The sequence below is a fragment of the Mytilus galloprovincialis genome, chromosome 8, assembly GCF_965363235.1.
Source record: "Mytilus galloprovincialis chromosome 8, xbMytGall1.hap1.1, whole genome shotgun sequence".
Classification (NCBI taxonomy): Eukaryota; Metazoa; Mollusca; class Bivalvia; order Mytilida; family Mytilidae; genus Mytilus; species Mytilus galloprovincialis.
Window position 1 is genome coordinate 16,608,529 of NC_134845.1, and position 21,652 is coordinate 16,630,180.

The 21,652-nt window shown below is 31.6% G+C and overlaps 1 protein-coding gene and 2 long non-coding RNA genes across 3 annotated transcripts; 2 read left to right on the forward strand and 1 right to left on the reverse strand.

The window, feature by feature from the left end:
• Window positions 1-2,409: 2,409 nt before the first annotated feature.
• LOC143085193 (uncharacterized) lies at window positions 2,410-6,463 on the forward strand. The gene is made up of 4 exons (XM_076261424.1): window positions 2,410-2,553; window positions 4,338-4,485; window positions 5,079-5,168; window positions 6,201-6,463. Exons 1-4 carry the CDS (start codon window positions 2,533-2,535, stop codon window positions 6,329-6,331), a joined length of 390 nt encoding a protein of 129 aa, XP_076117539.1. The 5' UTR covers window positions 2,410-2,532; the 3' UTR covers window positions 6,332-6,463.
• A 1,686-nt stretch (window positions 6,464-8,149) lies between these two features.
• Window positions 8,150-14,222, forward strand: LOC143085194 (uncharacterized). Its single transcript, XR_012981262.1, has 4 exons — window positions 8,150-8,309; window positions 10,852-10,990; window positions 12,497-12,586; window positions 13,841-14,222. It is a non-coding gene; the product is annotated as an uncharacterized LOC143085194 (long non-coding RNA).
• Window positions 12,661-17,759, reverse strand: LOC143085195 (uncharacterized). Its single transcript, XR_012981263.1, has 3 exons — window positions 17,669-17,759; window positions 14,928-16,915; window positions 12,661-13,131 (listed from the first exon to the last, which is right to left on the reverse strand). It is a non-coding gene; the product is annotated as an uncharacterized LOC143085195 (long non-coding RNA).
• Window positions 17,760-21,652: the final 3,893 nt, after the last annotated feature.

A 21,652-nucleotide genomic window follows, 5' to 3' on the forward strand; every position in this document is an offset into this window, starting at 1 on the left:
ATCCCAAAGTAATAAATTTATAGCGTATGCTACCATTTTTATGTTGAAAGGCATTGTGGATTATTTCTTTTAGGCGATTTTTCAATTTCACATGGGGAATGGTGGTATACAGGGTTGAAAAATCAAAAGTTTTGATGGAACTAATTTCAGAAAAAGACCGAACATGATTTGTAACAAATATTTCTAAAATTGTCCGTTTATATATTTTGAAACAATTAGGAAAGTAAGGTTTCAACTTCCTAAAGCAAAGTTGCCCTATGATGATTAACTATTTTGAAGGCCTTTATTGATCGTCTAGGTATAAGTATATTGTATAGGTCTTTATCTTTGTCGGCTTTTATACATCAGTGGGTTTCAAACATTTTGCTTTAACTGATCATGATGAAGGTAATTCCAGACAAGCCCTTTAAGGGCATGCAGTGTATAACATGTTGTTTTCATTTTTTATAGCCAAATAAATAAATTTGGTGTATTTACTGTCTTCTGATTGGTTAAAATTATTAGTTTTATTTTCAATGTTGTCAATTTTTATGGCGACACGCCCACTCTGACGTTGTATATTCATACGCCAACTTGTGTGTACGTTGTTAATGTTTTAATATAATTAATATAAAAAGTTCTTTGAGCCTTATTTTTGATAGAAATTTATTTATAATGAATGGCAATAATTTATTTTGATTTTATTGAACCATAAAACTAATTTTTGACTCTTCACATTTTACATAATCCGCTTCGCGAATTATTCAATGTGAAGAGTCAAAAATTAGTTTTATGGTTCAATAAATTCCAAATAAATAATAGCCATTCATTAATTATACGGTATGTTTTTTCAGTATCGAATGACATTCGATTGCTTATATTTTGATTCCATTCACTTATTAGAAATTTTGCGGATAATTGTCTTTTTTGCAATCATACCAATTTAATTAATTTCAAATTAGATGAATGTTGATTTTGAGTTTAAGAAAGTCTACATATGTATTTCGTGTCATATTTGAAACGAACATGGCCCATATGTGAAAGAATATATAAGTATTCCGTTAACAGGAAGGTGATGAGCAATTGATGTGAAAACGAATCAGAAGTATACCATAAAATTGAGAATGCAAATGGGGAAAATGTCAAAGAGACAACACGACCAAAGAACAGATCACAAAAGAAGGCCACAAATGGGTATAAATTGTAACGAGAAAATCCTGCACCTAAAGGTGGACTTTAGCTTGCCTCTAAATAAAAATGTGTACTATTTAAGTGAAAATGGACGTCATACTAAACTCCAAAACATATGCAGCTGGGTTAAACATGTTTTCTGAGATCTCAACCCTCTCACTATATCCCAAGTCAATGCATAATCAAGAAACACACAATAGTTCGCACAGTAAAACCCAGTTTAAAAGAAGAATGAGTCCGATGTCAGAATAGGTAACAAAAGAATATAAGAAAAATGACAATGACATATATAAACCAAGGACTACTATCATGATCAGTTACTGACATGCCAGCTCCAACCTTAATGAAACTGATTGAAAGATTAAGTCTTCAAAATGGGAAAATTAAGCAAAATCCATCCCATTTGGGGGAGGGGGATATGAGAATATATTACCCGTATCATACCAACGACTGGTTTTAGAATGGATGTGTTTATTTCCGATGCAAAGACCCTATAAGTGAATCAATATTCATACCAATGCGAAAACAATGCGACCGGACGGACGGGTAAAAGTCAACCAGTATACATCCTTTTTTTTGAAGCAGCAGTGTACCACGTGCTCTGTTAATGCTTAAACTAAACCAGATTTTGCAACTTTGTAGCAAACACAACATGACATTGTGAAACTGAAAGTTTGAAAATGTTCCAATATTTGTCTTGCTGAGTATATATATTTTTATCAAAACTTGTTCAAATTTCACGTCAAACATATTAGAATTGATGAATCTATATCACAACCCTTCCTAGGGGTCCTATGACCAACAAAAGAGTCATGACTAAACATAATAAAATAAAGGGCAAAATGTCAAAACGAAAATCCGTTTGTTATCTTAAAAAGTATTAGATAAATAGAAAATCTAAAAGGAAAAGATTGTTTAGAATGTGGAGACCTTCCTTTTGTACATTTGTTTTTCTTGATCATGATGTTGCGGGTATATAAAATATATTTTTCAATTTAAATCTTAATCAAAGAATGTACTGAATTTCTATTTATTCATAGAAATACAAGCTGTGACAATTGTACGCTTTCAATACTAAAGTTTACTTTAAGACCATAGCTGAATACTAGACATGATGTAATATGATGTATTTTATGATAAAATGCAAATGATAAAAATAAATCCCTTCTGTAACAAACAGCCCAACCAATTGTTCAGTGTGTATCACAATACTAATCTGAACTTATGATGATAAAAAAGTTAAAAAGATTGGATCGTACGTCTTTCCTGACTAATGCGGTTATCAACACGCCCACTATTGTTAAGTATATAATGATAAGAAATAGAAAGTGAACATCATTTGAAGATAAGGATATAAGGAATATGAAGTATTTAATTATACTGGTATGTATATTTTATTTAATTTCAGGGTGAACAGCTTTATCATAACACCAAAGAACTTTTGTTGACAATTGGAAGCATTTTTACGAGTAATTATCTCTCATAATGCAAATTTGGTACAGAGTTGATTAAAAATTATGGCGTTGTATCAAGTCATATCAATGAAGGAAGTTATATATGAACATGCACATTTAATTTATCTTCATGGCAATTTTCCAAGTCTTAATTTTATAAAATTGATGCATGTTGACAATCTTATGATTTCAAGCTAGACACTTAGTATTTTAATACTTTAAATTTATCAGCGGACATTTTAAGAAAGGCACTTTATAATTGATGTGTTCGTAAGCACCGACTTTTGATAATTCAATAAGGTCACAACTACGATCGTGCTACATACTGATAAATACCCTGTAATAATTGACTGTAATCAGTGCTATGTAAGCTAAGCACCATATAAAATTGTTTTAAAAACTTGAAATTGATCAGAAAAATTAGGATTTACGACCCAAGGAATATATTACCATTTCTGATTGATCTTTTTTTAGACACGATTTTAATCCTTCAACAACGTTTATAATAGCTCTAAAAGAGGGACGAAATATATCAAAGGGACAGTCAAACTCATAGATCGAAAATAAACTGACAACGCCATGGCTAAAAAAGAAAAAAAACCAAACAGACAAACAATAGTACACATGACACAACATAGAAAACTAAAGAATAAGCAACAGGAACCCCACCAAAAACTAGGGGTGATCTCATGTGCTCCGGAAGGGTAAGCAGATTTGAGGCCGACTTAACTGTATCTGTAGTATCCTTTATCTCTAGTTTTGTGGGATCATCATTGGCAAAAACACCCAATTTCAGCCTCATAAGAATAAAAGAACAGGTCGGCAAGAAGAGAGGCACAGTTGGTTCATATGGAAATGCCAATGGTTTGTTTAAAAACACATCACCAAATGTAACAAATTGAAAACAACACGTTTGAATAATTTCTTGCATCCAAAGCGCTTTTCTGGATTTACCTTCGTCAGGAACGCTCAAAGTCAAACATTTGGAAGATGTATAAGTACCGAAACCGTTGAAGAGCTAGCAATATGTCAAAAATACCTAAAATAAATAGCCAAATAAATCTAAAGCAAACTTTGCCGTAGGGAGTTGAAACCTTAGTTTCTTAATAATTTATAAATTTAAAAACGGATAATTTAAGTTAAGTTGGTTAAATCATGTCGGTACTGAAATACTGACTACTGAGCTGATGATACCCTCGGGGACTGATAGATCACCAGCAGATGCCCAGTGATGTAAAAAATTGAAAACAACACGTTTGAATAATTTCTCGGTAATAAACGTGTTGTCAATCAAAAAATCAAGTATCTTGATCATGTCAGATTTTTTTTTGGAATCAGAGTCATTTTTTGCACGGTAGGATTTATCTGTCCCAATGATAAAATACTTGAATCTACGTTTTGCCATCCAAAGGACCCTTTGAAACCGAAACAATCTTTCACGAAAATCATATTAAGGAACAGAAGCTATCGATTGTTTCAACAAAATACACAAATGTGTTGACATAATTAAAGAAAAATGCTGCATTTGGTGTTGTTTTGCTTCTATTTTGTATGGTGAAAAGCAACAATCCCCCAAATCAATACATGATATTTATTTCCTCAAGACAAAGGAACAATAATTATAACAAGGATCGGCTATTCGTATTTTGTGCAATAGCGAAACATTTTGTTTACGTCGTTTAAACTAACTGCGTCATTTATCTTTCTTTGTAGAGTATATTAGGAATTGTGTGGTGTTCCAATTATCATTTAAGATTAAGAAGAAGTACAACATGTACCAAATCATATGACTGTACTTCAACAGCACCTTGCTGTAGGGATGCTAACAATCATACACTTACTGACCAGGAACAACACTTCGGTATGTTATTGCCTTAATGTTGTTGAAAGAAGTTTTACAATATCTCTTACCAGTAAAAAGTCAGATTTATCAATTTTGGAATGGGAAATTTGTCCCGCACAGTGAATAGGATAAATGCATCAGCGTAATTGTATATACTTGAAGTACATACAATTGCGTTTGTTTTTGTACGATTTTGTTGCTCTCAATTCGACTCTTCAGTAAACGTTGTGATTCTCCTTTATGTATCATTAGTCTCTTTCGATATTTTTCGATTTTTTTTTCATGCATAACATTTCAAATGGGACTTGTTGAATGTCTCTATAAACCCAGGTTTAATCCATCATTTTCTACCTAAGAAAATGCCTGTAGCAAGTCAGGAATATGACAATTGTTATTTATTCGTTTCATGTGTTTCAGTTTTTGATTTTGCCATTTGCTGAGAGACTTTCCGCTTAGAATCTTCCTCGGAGTTCGGTATTTGTTAAATTACCTGTTTTTCAATTACAGGGGACTTTTAATAGAATCTGTATTTAAGTTGAAACATAATAATGAAAGGTCTGCAAATTCCTTACTTAACTTATAATATAAATGAATATCAATATATTTATTAGCTCCGGTTCTAGGAGGTTCAAGTGGAACTTGTTCCAGTGTTCTTGGAAAGAAGGGTGATGTTTGTGACTCTTCTTGTGGATGCGAACCAGGTTAGTGTATTAAAAAAATGAAAGTGTTATTTTTATCATACATGCGATGTTATCTAGCGTGAACAGCAAGAGAAACTCAATTTATTCGTTAACAAACCTGAAGTAAAAATGAAATGCCGTTCAGAAAATAGGGCCATGTTTTTTTCCTCTTTTTGCATTTCCACAGAACTCACAGATTTAAAAATAAAAAGATTTTTTCTTTCTATTTGTGTGGTTTATAAGCGTTTTATCTTTATTAACATAAAATGTTATCTTAAATTGATTTCTTATGAATACATTTGTTTTCCAATTTATCAATAATAAAGATAAAAACATAAAAAAAAAATATCACAGGTACAAAAAGAAAGTGCGTTTCGTAAGTCTTGACGCAGTTCTTAAATAATATCAAGCGTAAATAATGAAGAGTCAGGTATCTTTACATCTGTGCATTTTATTCAGTCGATGTCACACGTTTTTGCATCAAATGTTAAAAAGTCGACTGAATGTGTTTACATGTTTTCCGTTCTAACGTTTATATCATATAAAGGTATGACCCAATTTTCAGAGCTAATGATAATCATATGCACGTGTTTAATTGACTGACTTTCAGGACTATTGGTTATATCATGGCGGCCAGTTTTTACTGGATGGAGGAAGCCGGAGTGCCCGGAGAGAACCACAAACTGTCACAGGAAATCTCTCAATCCTAGTCAATTAAGATAAGTCGAACGCACCTGCCACGTGCGGGATTCGAACTCATAACATCTGTATTGACAGCGACTGCTATTAATAAACTACATAAACAACTCGGCCACTGAGGCCATTATTCGGACATGTAAAATTAAACACTCATAAAATAATAAATGTATCTCATGATGAATGAACTAAGCCAAAATATAAAAAAAAATCAATTATATACTATTTTTAAAATAACATCGTCATTAATCTATACAGATCTAAATTCTTCAATAACACTATTTGTATTTCACTCAAATTTAAATCCAAAAGAAATACACATATCTATGTCTAATGATTTTTCTAATTTTTCTATAGGTTATAAATGTTATCGACCAATGTCTGGAATGTGTTGTCCTCCAATGAGATGCTATAATGCCACTTGGGTAGAACAGCAACAGCATTACTGGGCTAATTGTCATCCACCAACATGTTATTATCCTCCCTAATTTCTACCATGACGAATTAAAAATATAAAACGCGTATTTAAAGTTAACAACGTTTATGCCGGTGTTATAAACAGCTTAAAGGAATCGGTTATATGTATATGAATAAATATCTCTAATAATTTGAGAACTAAATCAGATTTGAACGTTTCCTGACCTGTCGATTATTTGTTTTATAATCAACGAGTGGTTGTTTGATCTTAATTGTTGATTGGTCAAATTGATTATGACGTCATATTGCCTTGACTTCCATTGATTTTGTTATTGTGATATATAGCCTCTTCGTTGTTTATCTTAGACATGCTTCTTTTGCGTTGATTTTGATTCTGAAAATACTACTATTCCATTATGAGTTTGAGATTTTACTTAATTGTAACACATGGATAGGTACCTGTCGAAAACGAAGTAAATATGACAAGAAAACCGGAAGATATCAAACAGGTATTCAAATTCAAGTCAATGTCAAACACCATGGTAAAATACGAAAAAAAAAAACCGAACAGAATAAAAACAACAATATACAAACCACAACAAAGAACCCAATTTTTGTCTGGTATTGTTTATGTGAAATTTATTTTCAAATATGCAGACTGTCTTGTCTTTTTTGTCCACACTTCTTTAAAATTTGCCATTCTATCACTTATGTCGTTCAAGTAAAGAAGACAATAAAATACTGCATTCTACATTTTCCATCCAACGTGAATTAAAGGATACCAGAGATACAGGTCTCGTAGCTAAACTTACATATTGAAATTGTCAATGAGGGTGTGTTCAGAACACAACATTACGACAAAAGATATGATTTCAAGTTTCCAATTGTAAAATTTTCATTTCGATGTAGCAGGGCCTGTATATAAAGTATATATTTTATTAACTCCCACTTTGTTTTATAAAATGACCATAAACCCACTTATTCATGGTATGGTATCAATATTTCTGACCTGACACTACGTTTTTTTTATTGCTTATTTCTTTTAGAATTTAATATGCAATGTTTCGGGTTCTTTCGGGAATAATCCCAGGTAAATCCTTATCAGCCGTCGACTTTTATATATATTTATTCCGTATCTAATATAGTAGATAGATGTGTATCTGTTTCATAACAGTTTTTTCAGGTCAGAAATATTGATACCATACCATGAATAATTGAGTGTATGGTGAGTTTATGGTCTTATGGTCTTTTTATAAACTTTCTCCCGTTTGTCGTAGTTACACTCTCGTCCTCTTTCTCCCGAGTGTCGTAGTTACACTCTCGTACTCTTTCTCCCGATTGTTGTAGTTACACTCTCGTCCTCTTTCTCCCGATTGTCGTAGTTACACTCTCGTCCTCTTTCACTAGATTGTGACATCAACTAATTTGTACATATAATGAACTACGCGAAGGACGCCACTAGAGGAGCAGGATATTTTTACCTTAATCTTCCAGATTGACTGAGATCAACCCAAGTGTTTCGTGGAGTTTGATTCGCTCAGTATCATAGTTCTAAAATAAAAAATATATTTGGGGACTAGTTTATCTCTTCGTTTGATTTGTTTTGCCATAGCGATATCAGTTTCTTTCGACTAAAGAATGAAAATAAGGCAAAAGGTATCTTTTAAAACTGATATTTTCCTCATAAAGTACATTTAGTTAATTAAGGTATTTATTAAAATAATTATTGTAAAACAAATCAGAAAAGAACCTATGCAGATACTCATGCATCGAAATGTTGCGGTTCTTTGAAATATAATCCTTAAACTTCGATATTTTCAACTTGTAAAAATACAAGCAATGACATTTCTATGCATTTTATACTTAGTTAACTTGTCAATAAAAACACAGTTTACAAGATTAAACGTCCGGATTGTACGTGCTTCCTGACAAAATCTTGTTATTTCATCGCCCACTTTCGTTTAGTAAATTATGATGAGACGTAGAAAGTCTATATGAACTTAAGTTGAAACTGAGGATATAATGAAGATGCACTATTTCATTATTTTGGTAAGTACAGTGTATTGGTATTTTAGTATGTGCAAATTCAGAACACGTTTGCGTAAATAGACTTCTCATCTGGATTTGTTTGCGAGATATGTATTGTCATAAAGCGCATTTTGTTCAATTTTATTTAAGGTTTTTCATGTGTATCACAATATGTGTTCTACCACTTTATGTTTAAAACAAAGTCTTGAAGACATTTCAATATTAAACTTATATTATAAAACAGATTGCTATTTTTCTTTAATGAATATACAATTAATTATCAGCTCAGCACGACCATTTGATTGTGAACTGTGAAATTGATGGATGTTGAAAACCTTTTGATACCAATTTTGATCCTTAGTTTCATAACAATTTCTAAATTTATCAACGGAGTATTGAAATATGGAACTTTATTAATCATACTTAAGTAACGACTACTGAGGTAATGCATGTAATGATGGCATACATTAGTCACACATCATTTACTCAATATGATGTAAGTAATTGACTGAACTCAGGAATTTCTAAACAAATGAATCATATAACATTGTAGAATAAGGCATTTATAGCTTTTGGTATCCAGGACACTGTTATAGATATATACACAATCTGTTATCATACCACTTTATCAGCTCTTAACAAGAGGAACATCCGAGCAAACAAAACCTTATCCAATTCCAAAATCAAAAAGTATCATAAATCTACCAAAGAACATCATTCAGAGGCTCTTAGACAGTCTTTCAGATATATTTATTTACATGTTTGAAATAGTATCTTGCATAATTATTTGCATTTGGGACACTCGGATAACAACTACTAAACTATACTCATTTTTAGATTTTGCTTTGAATCCTAAAGTTTGAACCATGACTTACAAAGAAAATATGTTGTTACATGATGTGGTGTTCAGAGATATTTTTGTTTACATATATATTTGTTTGGTCAGGGCGTGCACAGATCCTTTGTATAAAAAACTATGTGTATTTTTTCATGACATCATACTGACTTTTGTGCACTTAAGTGTCCTGATTGTATTTTATTCTGTTCATTTATCAATAAAACCCCTCAATTAAGTTTTTGCCTCAAATGAATAGAGAATGGTGGAGTAACTTTTCTACAAATCTGAACAACAAAACATAATAACAATTCAAAACCGGACTTTAAAATTAAGAGAATCAGACTTAAGGGCATACGATACAGTATTAAACCTGTATTTACAAGTTGATGAAAATTTGCATATAGGCTATTTTTTACCTCATTAAATCAAATATGTAATACAAAATATACTTTCATGTGCTACTTTTTGAGTAAAATGAGTTCGAAATTTTGTATATTTGCTCAAAATTCAGATTTGTGTCCGTATTTTCTTTTTCGAAAGAGAGACATAACTTTTTTGTTTTAAAAGATAAACACAAAATGGTTTTTGTTAAATAATCGGTAATTTCTGTATTTTATAAGTATCATTAAAAATTATGCAATTTTTATTTTTATCAAATGTTCATGAATAGAGGGGAAAAACGTCATTTTTTGCTGCATGTTTATCAAAATTAAACAAATAATCTCCTTGCAAAATGAAACAAATTGCTGTTTTTAAAAATAGGGGTCCATGCACTCGTTTTCAAATTAAATCAGTTTGAATGATAAAAATCAGTCGAAAAATGCATCTTTTCCCGATATGTCAGAGTTTGACGTCGCGAAAATCGTCCCTTATCCTGCAGAACCCCTCATGGTCTAAGGAGTACATTAAAGAAATTTTAATTCTAAAGTTACAGCTAATGTGTTGTGCTGATAGCTCCATATTTCATGATGATTGATTTTAACGGAATCGTCTGTGAATATATGCACAATGTTTGCCACAGATGGATTAACGCATCAATTTTTTTTAAACCGCTAGTAGAATAAAAAAAGACTAACATCAGTCCACAGAAGTTGAAGCTTGAGTAACTAAAATTCACAAAATATCTGAGGTGAAGTCATCGATCAGGTCCAACACCGATTAGAACGTCATTGCATGACTGTTTACACCCGTCATGGGAAGTAAAATGCGGGAATGAGTCGCATTATCTGATGCTAGAATCGTTGAGACGAGGGCAGTCTTTTCACTACAACTAAAGGAATATACTTTTATTCTTGGTCATTCGCAAGACAAAAATTTCATTATCATCAGTCCAATCATTATGGCGTCTGTATGATTTTTTTATAAGGAATTATTAGGAAGTACTGGAAGCAGATTTCTTCTTTAAAGGAAGTAAAAGAAGGAAACTCAAGCTAAGGAATATGTTTTCAAGTAAAAAAGGAAAAATAAAAAAACAACAACAAAGGAGTGTATTAACATAGATGAATATAAATGCTGCACTTTAAAATTAGTGAAACAGCCTTTTGGTGAATATTTCAGTTCTTTTCAAATGGTCTAGAGCAACATTATCCGGAATAAAAAAGCATACTGTTTATTTCCTTAGATAAATGAGCATTGTTCTAAAATTTAAGAAGGAGCGGCTATTCCCGTCTTAAGTAAAGGCGAAACCATTGTTGATATTAACCAAGCGATGAACTTTCTTTGTAGAGTGTTGTAGGAATTGTGTGGTGTACAAACTATCATTTAAGAAGAAATACCACATGTACCAAGTCATATGACTGTACTTTTACCGCACCTTGCTGTAGGGATGCACACAATCGTACACTTACTAACCAGGAACATCTTGGTATGTTATTCATGTATAATGAGCTAGCACAATTGTAAATATTATACTGAAACCTGCAACGAAAATCATCATTGATTCTAAATTGAGAGAAAAATAAAATAAAAATTTAGTGTATCGTTCTGCATGTTCTGTTTCGTGGTTTAGTAATTCTATCCAGCCTAGTAAAAAGTAAAATAATAAAAAAAGACTGAGATCTAGGATCAAGTAAAAAATGGTCAACAACACTGGGATCGTTTATGTTATTCACAAGCCCTAGCACCTCCCCACCATTTAATACCGTTTTGATAAATTGGCATATTAAGTTCTTTTTCAATTGATAGAAAACATACGTTTTCTTTCTGCTTTTGATAGTGCCTGTAAAATTGACATTGAATATACAATTGTAGAAAGATATTTTGATAGAAGCTGTGTCTTTCATGAAATGCTTGTATTGCCTTACTTTAACAATATACAATCAAATGCAGTAAAATTAGATGAATATACCAACTGTCAGGTGGGAGTGAAAACTACGTCTAACATATTTTGAAATATTTTTTTTTCGAATTGTTTATACAATTTAACCGGGCAGACCATTTTTATAATGATATACTTTTAATTGTCAGTTGTTATTTCCAACAAATTCTTTTGGATACTATATATCTAGTAGTAAAAAGTAAAATAACAAAAATACCGACCTTAAATGAAAATTCATAACGTAATGTCCCATATCAAATGGCAAAATCAGAAGCTAAAACACATTAAATGAATGGACAACAACTGTCGTATTCCTGACTTTGTACAGGCAGTTCTTATGTAGACAAGTGTGGATTAAACCCGTTTTTATAGCTAGCTAAACCTCTCACCTGAATGACATCGCATAATATAGAATTAAAAAAGAAATCACAAGAGGAACAGCTTCTACCATTTACCTCATTTATATGATATTCATACACTACGTGAGCCTCATGTTGAGTAGGTATTTGTCTACCCTACCAGAGTGCATGTGATCACCGCTGCTATTTGGTTGGTTCGTGTTGACTTGTCTTTTGTGTTGTATGTGGTATTTTGTAGGCTGTTGGTTGTCCTGTAGTAATTTTTCTTTTTTTTGTCCGATTATGTCATTCTTACTCTGACTCTTCAGTTTTGATTCTCCCTAATGTATCTCCAGTCTCTTTTCACAATCGATTGTTTAAATTCAATATAAATAGGAAGATGTGGTATGAGTGCTTAAGAGACAACTCTCCATTTAAGTCACAATTTGCAAAAAGTAAACAATAATAGATAAAAAATACGGCCTTCAACACAGAGCCTTGGCTAATACCGAACAGCTATAAAGGGCCCCAGAATGACTAAAACATGTGTAAAACAATTCAAACAGGATAACAAATTCAAGCCTTGCATTTCAAATCTTACTTTTTGAATGTCGCACTCATTGCGGAATGTTCGTATAAATCTGTATTGAAATTGATAGGTCTGCAAATTGTTAGCTAATTTAATGATATGAATATACCCTCATTTACCTTTTAGTCCCGCGTCTAGACCGTTCAAATGGAACTTGTTTCAGTGCACTTGGAAAGAAATATGACTTATGTGATTCTTATTGTGGATGCGAATCAGGTAACTTTGTTAATAAATGAAGCATAAACATTAGTATTGTGTTATTATAAATGCGATGTTGTCATATTCGAACAATAAAAGAAATTCAATTTAATCGTGAGGAACACAGAAAACCTGTGGTAAAAAATGTAAGGCGGTCTATTTTGTATAAAGGACAAAAATAAATACATGTTTTCTCTCACTGTTCGCATCTCTATACAAAACTCACAATATTCGTGTGGTTTATAAGCGTTACATCTCTAAAACAATGACATGTTTTGTTCAATTGATTTCCAATAAATACCTATGTTTTCAAAATTAACAATGATAACGTTAAAAACATTAAAAAGACAAAACGTTAAAAACATTAAATAGAAAAATATATCACAAGTACTAAACAAATCTAAAACAACTCGTATCTGAACTCTAAGTATTGTTTGAATAACGTCAAGCGTTTAATGAGAAGATTCATACTTCAATACCTTTTTTCGATTCATGCCACCAGTGTTTGCATCAAATGATAAGAAAAGACGACTTAATGTGGTTAGAGTTTTCATGCTGTTATCCTAAAATATAAAGGTATGGCACAAAGTTCATACCTAGTGAAAACAATTGGTTTAATAAAAATTAGATTACTCTGAAATGATAAGTGAACAAATCATATATGTATCTATTATAAATAAAAGAAGCCGAAAATATGTATTTTATTATAAAAACACCATGCCAAAAGATAAAAAAGATTTAAAAAAGTTCTGGTATGAGTGTCAATAAGACAACTCTCCATTCAAGTCACAATGTATAAAAAGTAAACAATTAAAGGTCAAAGTACGGCCTTCAACACAGAGCTTGGCTCACACCGAACAGTAAGCTATAAAGAGCCCCAAAATGACTAGTGTAAAACAATTCAAACAGGAAAACCAACGACATAATATATATAAAAAAAACGAGTAACGAGGAACACTTATGAACCACACCAACAAACCACAACCACTGAACAACAGGCTCCTAACATAGAACAGGTGGAAATAAATGTAGCGGGTTTAAACATACATGTTTCATTAAAAGCTCGTTTAGTTTAGTTTGGTTTAAACATATTCTATTTGCTTAAATATGCAAAAGGGATGAGACACAAGTTAATCAATTTATATAGTCTTCTCCCAAAAAAAACCCGTCATTCATCTAGCCTCTACAGTAACCTTATTTTTATTTTACTCAAGCTATGATTTAAATCTCAAACAAATACATATTTCTAATGATTTTTCAACTATTCTACAGGTTACCAATGTTATAGTCCTATGGCTGGAATAGAACTTCCAACGAGATGTTATAATGCCACGTGGGTAGATCAGCAACAACATAAATGGTCCAATTGTCACGGACATAGATGTCTTTATCCTCCAAAATAAAGATAGTGAACCACGTGTTTATAGTAGACTAGTATTATGTCAGAAAAAAAACCCCTTGATTGTTAAAAGCAATCTGTTATATTTTATAAACATTTTTCATAGACAGTTCTGAGGAAGTTTTAACATTTCCCGACCTTTAAATATTTTATAAAAAATATAATTTGTGGTTCGTTTTATTTTATGGTCAAAATTTAATTGTGACATCGTATTTTCTTGTCTTCTCTGATTTTATGATAAAAAAAATAAGCCTCTTCGTTGTTTATCTCAGACACTCGTCTTCCGAGTTGATTTTGATAATGAAAATACAACGATTGCATTATGGGTTTGCGATTTTATGTTATGTACTGGACGAAAGCCTAGGAAATGTGAGAAGAGAAACGAAAGATACCAAATGAACATTCAACTCGATGACAAACTTAAAAAGATTAACAGACCACCAAAAGTTTATTATTCACAAAAAAGAACATAATTTTCGTTTGTTATTTAGTGTACGTGAAAATATTTTTCAGTTATTCACACTCTCTTGCTAATCTTGGTTGTCTTTGTTGTCGGCACGTTTTGAAAGCATAATCCTTCAGTGAGCAGGCTTTAAAAATGTATATAGAATATAAAGTATAAAGGGCACTTAAGTTAAGCTTGGTATTTATCTGAAATTGAAATTATTACATATTAACTAGAAACTTTGTAACAACATAAGATTTACTCGTATACTTCTTATTTACTAACTAAAACGTACAAGGATAACATCACACTAACATCAGGTTCATGTGAAAGAATTCGGGGAACATAAAAAAAATAGCAACACCGAACAAATCATGGAACTGATAGCCTGAACTTGTACAAGCATAACATGTGGTGGATTGAAACTAATTTCTTCATGCTTAAATATATATGACTGCATATGTAGGATATATTTCATTTGGTTGGTATGATAGTTAAGAGGAGTATTTACTTACTTTGTCCTTGATATAGAATTGCTGCTCACAAGGTTGCTAAAGTCGGAGACATCGCAAGTCATTACGAGTTGACTAAAGATAAAATGTCGTAATCACACTATTGTCCTTTTCCTCAGTTGTGACATAACCAAATTTGTATTTACAATGAACAACATGACGAACACTTCTAGTGATACCAGATATTCTTACCCTTCCAAATCAACCGAGTTTTTGGTCGAGTTCGTTTTCCTCAGTCCTAACTATTTAATGTAGTATTTTGTTGATTTGATTTGATTTTTTTTTGTTATGTTTTTGCCATAGCGTTATCAAAACCTCTTTAACTCAAGAGTTTTGAAAATAAGATTACCCTTTTATTACTTTTGTGTGTCCGTAGTGCTTTTCTGAATTCAACTTTATCTGGAATGCTTAATACTCCATAGTGAAATGAGAAACGTGGTAGAACATCATCAATATATTTCAGTGTGCAATTTAATGATTTTATTATGCTAACGTATTATATTATTGTCTCGTAAAAAACTTTGAATTCTTCATGCCAACAAAACAACACATAAGCTGGGTTGAAAACGTTCACCTATAAAAACTACTGTTTTTGAAGATACACAACTTTCAGCGAGTTTGTGACATAACATGTCAAAAATTCACTCATATAAAAATAAAAACTAATGATTTAGAATTTCATATTCTTCGTCCGGTAACAAGTGCCATCCTTTATAACATATTGATGAAACGGTATCTTCGAGCTTGGATTGGTTATATCCACACTCTTTCAACCATTCTACTTTCATATTATGTGATGACATATCGTTTTCTATAATGTATGATACTTTATTTTCATAAAGACAAAGTTCTTGCATCTTCCTTTCTTTTGCTATACACAATACTGTTCCACTGTTTATTGGCATATTGTACCGTAAGTAAGATAATTTAGTACACGCCCTTACCAGTTCCAACAGACCAAATGACAGGCCACGGAACTGCTCATCAAAATCAAACCCTCCATCCTCTTCTGAATCGTCAAACACGAATGAAAGATATACCAGTGTTTTGGAATAGCATTTTGTAAAGTGCTTCAAAAGATCTATTAGTTCTAGATCAGTTTTGAAAAAGGTCAGTCCAATATTTCGTAAAGGCATACAGCATGGAAAGTCACCTAGTGCTACTGGCAAATGCTTAATTTCCAGGTCAACAAGAAAAGTTGGGCGTTTTGTAAGTATCTTATTCCAAATTTGATCATTTAATGGTTCATCGTTGGGAACTGGAATGTCATCTGATTCACTATCTCCGTACAAAGCTAATTCACAGAGATTTCTATCTACCATTTGCAGGAGGCAATAACCTGTTATGCATTCGCGTCTGATTGCCAACTTCTTCAAATTGTCAAATACGTTGAAAAATTTCATATAGTCAAAGTTTCCATAAGGGCTTATCAAAAGAAAATCTATTCCTGAAATTTTATGCCCTACATGTTGATCTTGTATGATTGACAAAAGAGTTGAAAGTCCCTCGTCATTATCCATCGAAGGCTTAAAAGACGATATATCAACAGAATTGAGATCTGCACATTTAGCCAAAAGATTGCAAAGGAACGAGGAGAACGATTTTGTAAAATTTTGAGTTGGTTCTGAAATGTTTCTAAATGGCATATACCCAATTCCAAGATAATTAAGGTTCCAACACGAAGTACAAGCTGCTTCTAGTACATGTAAAATATCTTCTAAATTTTCTTTATAGAAATATAGTTTAAGGTTTTTAACATTTCGCCCATACTTTACCATACATGATACAAATTTGTGTATACTCCGCTTTATGTCGACCTTGGATTCCAATTCACCACAGTCTAGTTCAATATATTTCCAAACTTTTGTCGAATTGAAGAGATCTTTCCATGCAGGTATAGCCCATGCCAAGTCGAACTTTTCTTCCCAGTTCAGAAAATCTGTTATGTGAATTACTGTAGTGGTTGGCAAATCCAGAATCGTAAACATGTCCTGTAAAATTGAGAACGAAAATATGTGTTCACTATACAAAACAATTCGTTATGAAAAATAACAAGACCTGTCATATTCATGATATTCAAAGTCATCCAAGCTAAACAAAAAAATGAGAGGACTAGCTACTAAATAACACTTATTTGGATCACTATACCAAACAAATTGCAAAGTAATTTTGTCGAAACTCTTTGATTATATTGTGTAAAGTCAAACCTTCTATGGTGGTACATGTACCCTTAAAATAAATGAATATTAACATATTTGAAAACAAATTTTTGTAGAGTTTTGAGTTGGTTGTGAATTTTCTTTTAAAGACATATACCCGATTCAAAGAGCCTGCGCATTCCATAACAAACGAGGAGTTGCGTCAAGTAAGTGTTGAATTTCTTCTAAATTCTCCTTATTATAATCAAGTTTAAGGTGTTTAGCATATCGCCCATACTTAACAATGCCCGATACGACTTGTGTATACTCTGCTGTATGTCATCCCAGTCGAGTTCAATTCATTATCAAGCTTTTGTCTTATAAAAATGAATATTGCATCCTAAATAATATTTTGAATATATCCCTTATAGTATCATTATTGATTTTATAAACAGAATACTTCAAAGATCAAAAGTGTGATGTTGAATTACACAAAGTGAGTAAGTTTGCACGACAAACGACGACGATATTTATTACACAGATTTTAAAAGTGTTGGAGAGGAAGTAAATCTTTTTATCATATTACTAAAAAAATACAATACTTACTCAATTAGATGAAAACATAAATACTTTATGCGACTAGTCAGTCTGTAATAATAAAGGTTAAATAATAAATACCCGTCCTATCACATGCAGGTTATTCATATAGATACTATTTAAACTTTGATCAACAATGATTTAAACTGATATTTATCATTTGAAATCCATAATAGTTGACCTAGTATCTTTACAGGACTAATCAGGTCTATGTGTAAATATTAATTTACACATGACTGTCATCGATCCCTATAAATTTATAGGAAATGTGAGTTTAATATGTCTTTCTGCATTTTACCTACTGTATATTCATTTATTTTTATGAGTACTTATTTTCAAGAATTGAAGAAAACTTGCATTTACGTGCATATTTGATTACCTTGGTTTTAAAAATGTATGCATACAATCTTTTAAAGGATTTGCAAATCGTTGAACATTTAAAATACGCGGTATCCCTGTTACCAGGAAATCAACGAAGTTTTGTATCCAACGAATAATGAGAAGGAATAGTATTTAAAAAGTTAGGAAAGCTAACGGACAAGTTCCTCTGCTGGTGGACTATTAGTCCCCGAGGGTATCACCAGCCCAGTAGCCAGTACTTCGGTACTGGCATGAAAATACGGATTTTTTGTGTTATTAAAATTTGCTGTTACAAAATATTAGAAATTATTATAAATTAAGGAATGTATCTCCCTCATGCAAACCTCTGATTCCTTTCACGGATTTGGCTATACTTTTTGGACCTTTTGGATTATAGCTCTTCATCTTTTATATAAGCTTTGGATTTCAAATATTTTGGCTACGAGCATCACTGAAGAGACATGTATTGTCGAAAAGCGCATCTGGTGCAAGAAAATTGGTACCGTTAATTTTATTAATCTTAAATGCTTAAAATTTGAATTGCATTTCTTAATTTTAGCACATTGTGTAAAAATTGTAAAAACGTTTGATGCTCAACTTTAAACTTTAACAATGGTGAATCTTTAATTATTAACAACTCATTTTAATATGGTCTCATCATTCATCGGTGATCAACAACTTTGTTTTTGACATTGCATCGGTAGAAAGCCTATTTATAGATGAGACGCAAAAGAATGAAAACAGCCGTAACAGTTGGATAGGGATAAAATGAACAAAATATAATTTATAAACGTTTGTCTTGAAACTGACTAACTATGAAGTCAAGAAAAAAAACCCCCAAAAAAACAAAAAAAAACAACATAAAAAACCAGCAATTAACTGATTGAAAGTAGCTATGAACTGCTTAGAAAAGTTAAATGATTCTGTAAACTTTAAAATTTTAGCATAAACAGGAATGTTATACAATTTCAACATTTAACGTTATATATATCGCATAAGTGCTAAAATTATAGTGCTCTTTTCACAAAAAATCTTAGGCTAAAAATACTTGTAAATCATACCCTTTCAGTATAACATAAGATCAATTTTAATCGTAATATTTTTTTTGAAAAGAGTCGCTCATTTCATTACCCGGAAAAAAACTATGATTGCTATACAATTTCGACACTTAAAGTTGTTATTGCTTAATTAATTCAGTACATTGCAAACAAACAAAAAATGTAAAAAAAGCTTTGTCGAATAAAGAGTGATTGATTTGTGTTTTTGCTAAACGATGCTGGTGAGGATACATATTGTACCCTATTCCCTATTGTGACATTTCTATTCTAATTTAAAATGGCCATGGATGTATACATTGTAGATGTTTCCATATAGTACAAGAAATTACCTACTTTTGATGGAATTTCATAACAAGTATGTTATAATACCACTTTGATTTTTTTTAAGTCTTGAAAAATGTTCTTCATGTAGTAATGAAATCTTCACCTTTTAAAAGTTTTTTTTACTATTAGTTATTTCAACTTTTCTGTAGCGTAATGGTCATACCTGAATCAGATATTCCATACTTCATCATGCTCTTTTTCTGGTTTCTTGGATTTGCCAGCTTGGGTTGCATTGTTGTAACACTACGTTAAAAAAGATTTATTAAACAAAATATTCGGTACCTACATATATATATAATAACCCAAATACTGTACCACCACAAAAAATATCGAATTAGAATTCTTTTAAATATGATTAACTATGAAATCTTAAAAATTATTTTTTCCACAACCGTCAGATGGTAATGAATGCATGAGTGATTCCGTTTAAATAAGCACTGGGTGTAGGAAGTAAAGCATACACTTGTCTCCTCAGTTTTGATTTTTTACTTTCGTTCATGTAAATTTAGAATGATACAAGCCCTCAAATTTCTATATATCCAATAATTCAGCTCAACATGACAATACAGTACACATTTTTATATAGTATACTGTAAATGTTATTATTTTTGCAACTTCAGTAGTCTAACTATGCATGCATCACCTGCAAGGCGATTCTAGACTCAGTAAAAAAAAGTTCACGATAGGGCCTTAAAAGAGAGGTAGAGGATACCAAAGGGATATTTTGACACATTAGTCGAAGACAAACTGTCCACGTCATGTCAAAAACCGAATAACTACCAAAAAACAAACAGCCTCCTCAACACAATATAGACCGAGCTGTGTTCAATGCCAACCGAGTGTGATTAAATATACGGAGAAACACAATACACGCAATACCATCGACTAAAAGTTATCCGAGGCAAACCTCATTTATGATTTCTGTGGTGTGTACCATATTGGTTAAAATTTACTCGCATAGTCACTCAAAGTCGTGTCCTTTGATACCAGTGATTGGATAGAATGTTTATATATTTTCCAACATCCAACCTCTACATACAGCTAATTGTTAGGAAACACAGTTTCTATGTCGCCTTTGATACGTCTTTTATAATTTCTTAACCTCATACCCTGTTTGGTTGATATAAATATAAAATTGACTACACTTGTACGTGAGGCATTGATATTAAGATACAGTAGGTCTTTAAGTTATCATTCATGAACTGTAAAACATGTAAAAAAGAACTGAGAGGTGTACATTGCTAAGACCATACCCTAACGACAAAAATAACCATAAAACACCAGGAGACAACATTACAGTCTTCTCTTCGAGAACAGAGACTGAACAATATGACCAGCCCTCAATCGCCCAAGTACGGAATAGTGGATGAAATATGTGTTCAAATCGAATTTGACTAAAGATAGTATTGATTCCCTTTCTAATACTTTTTTCAAATATTCATTGAATTAATTATATTTTAAAAGATAGAAAGGAATTTTAAATCTTGAGGCAAATGACCTTCAATGAAGTATGGAAATGTTTTTAATGGCTCTTTTGGTCATACGAGTCCTTATGTAATCATTTACTCATACATCAGTGGCCTATCAATTTTGGGGTTGAGTGTTCCCGAGGGAGGTAAATTCAATAGTGCAAATCTACTAAGTATTATTTTCATTTATACTATGGAATTGATATTTCGTCGTTTCGGTTTAATATAAATAAGAAGATGTGATATGAGTGCCAATGAGACAACTCTTTATCCCAGTGACAATGTGTAAAAAGTAAATTATAGGTCAAAGTATCTATTCTTGCCTTTTCATTTACACCAAAAACTAAATTAACCAATCATTGATGGTGAAGACAATGTAAATGATTTCAATGTGTGATAGAATAAATTGGTGTACATTATAAATATCTGTCTAATCAAAATATTTATTAAGTAAATGTTCGTTTCCATCTGTAATTTTATGTTAAAGTATTATATTTTCTGTTTCAGCTTAAGATCAGTGATAAACATGTTTAGGAAATGAATGGATAATTGAAGAGGACAATCACAATATATTGAGTATTGATAATCAAACTAAAATACAAACAGTAGGCTGTACAGTAATGCTTGTACCATATACATAATATAACTATTTTTATACAGTGTAAACGAATACTATTAAACATTTATGCCGGGCATCCATCTCTCTGTTACATAGTTTTACAGGAATTTCCAAGAATTCTTTTGAAAAATGAAGTATATTTATTTATATTTAATTTTTGTAT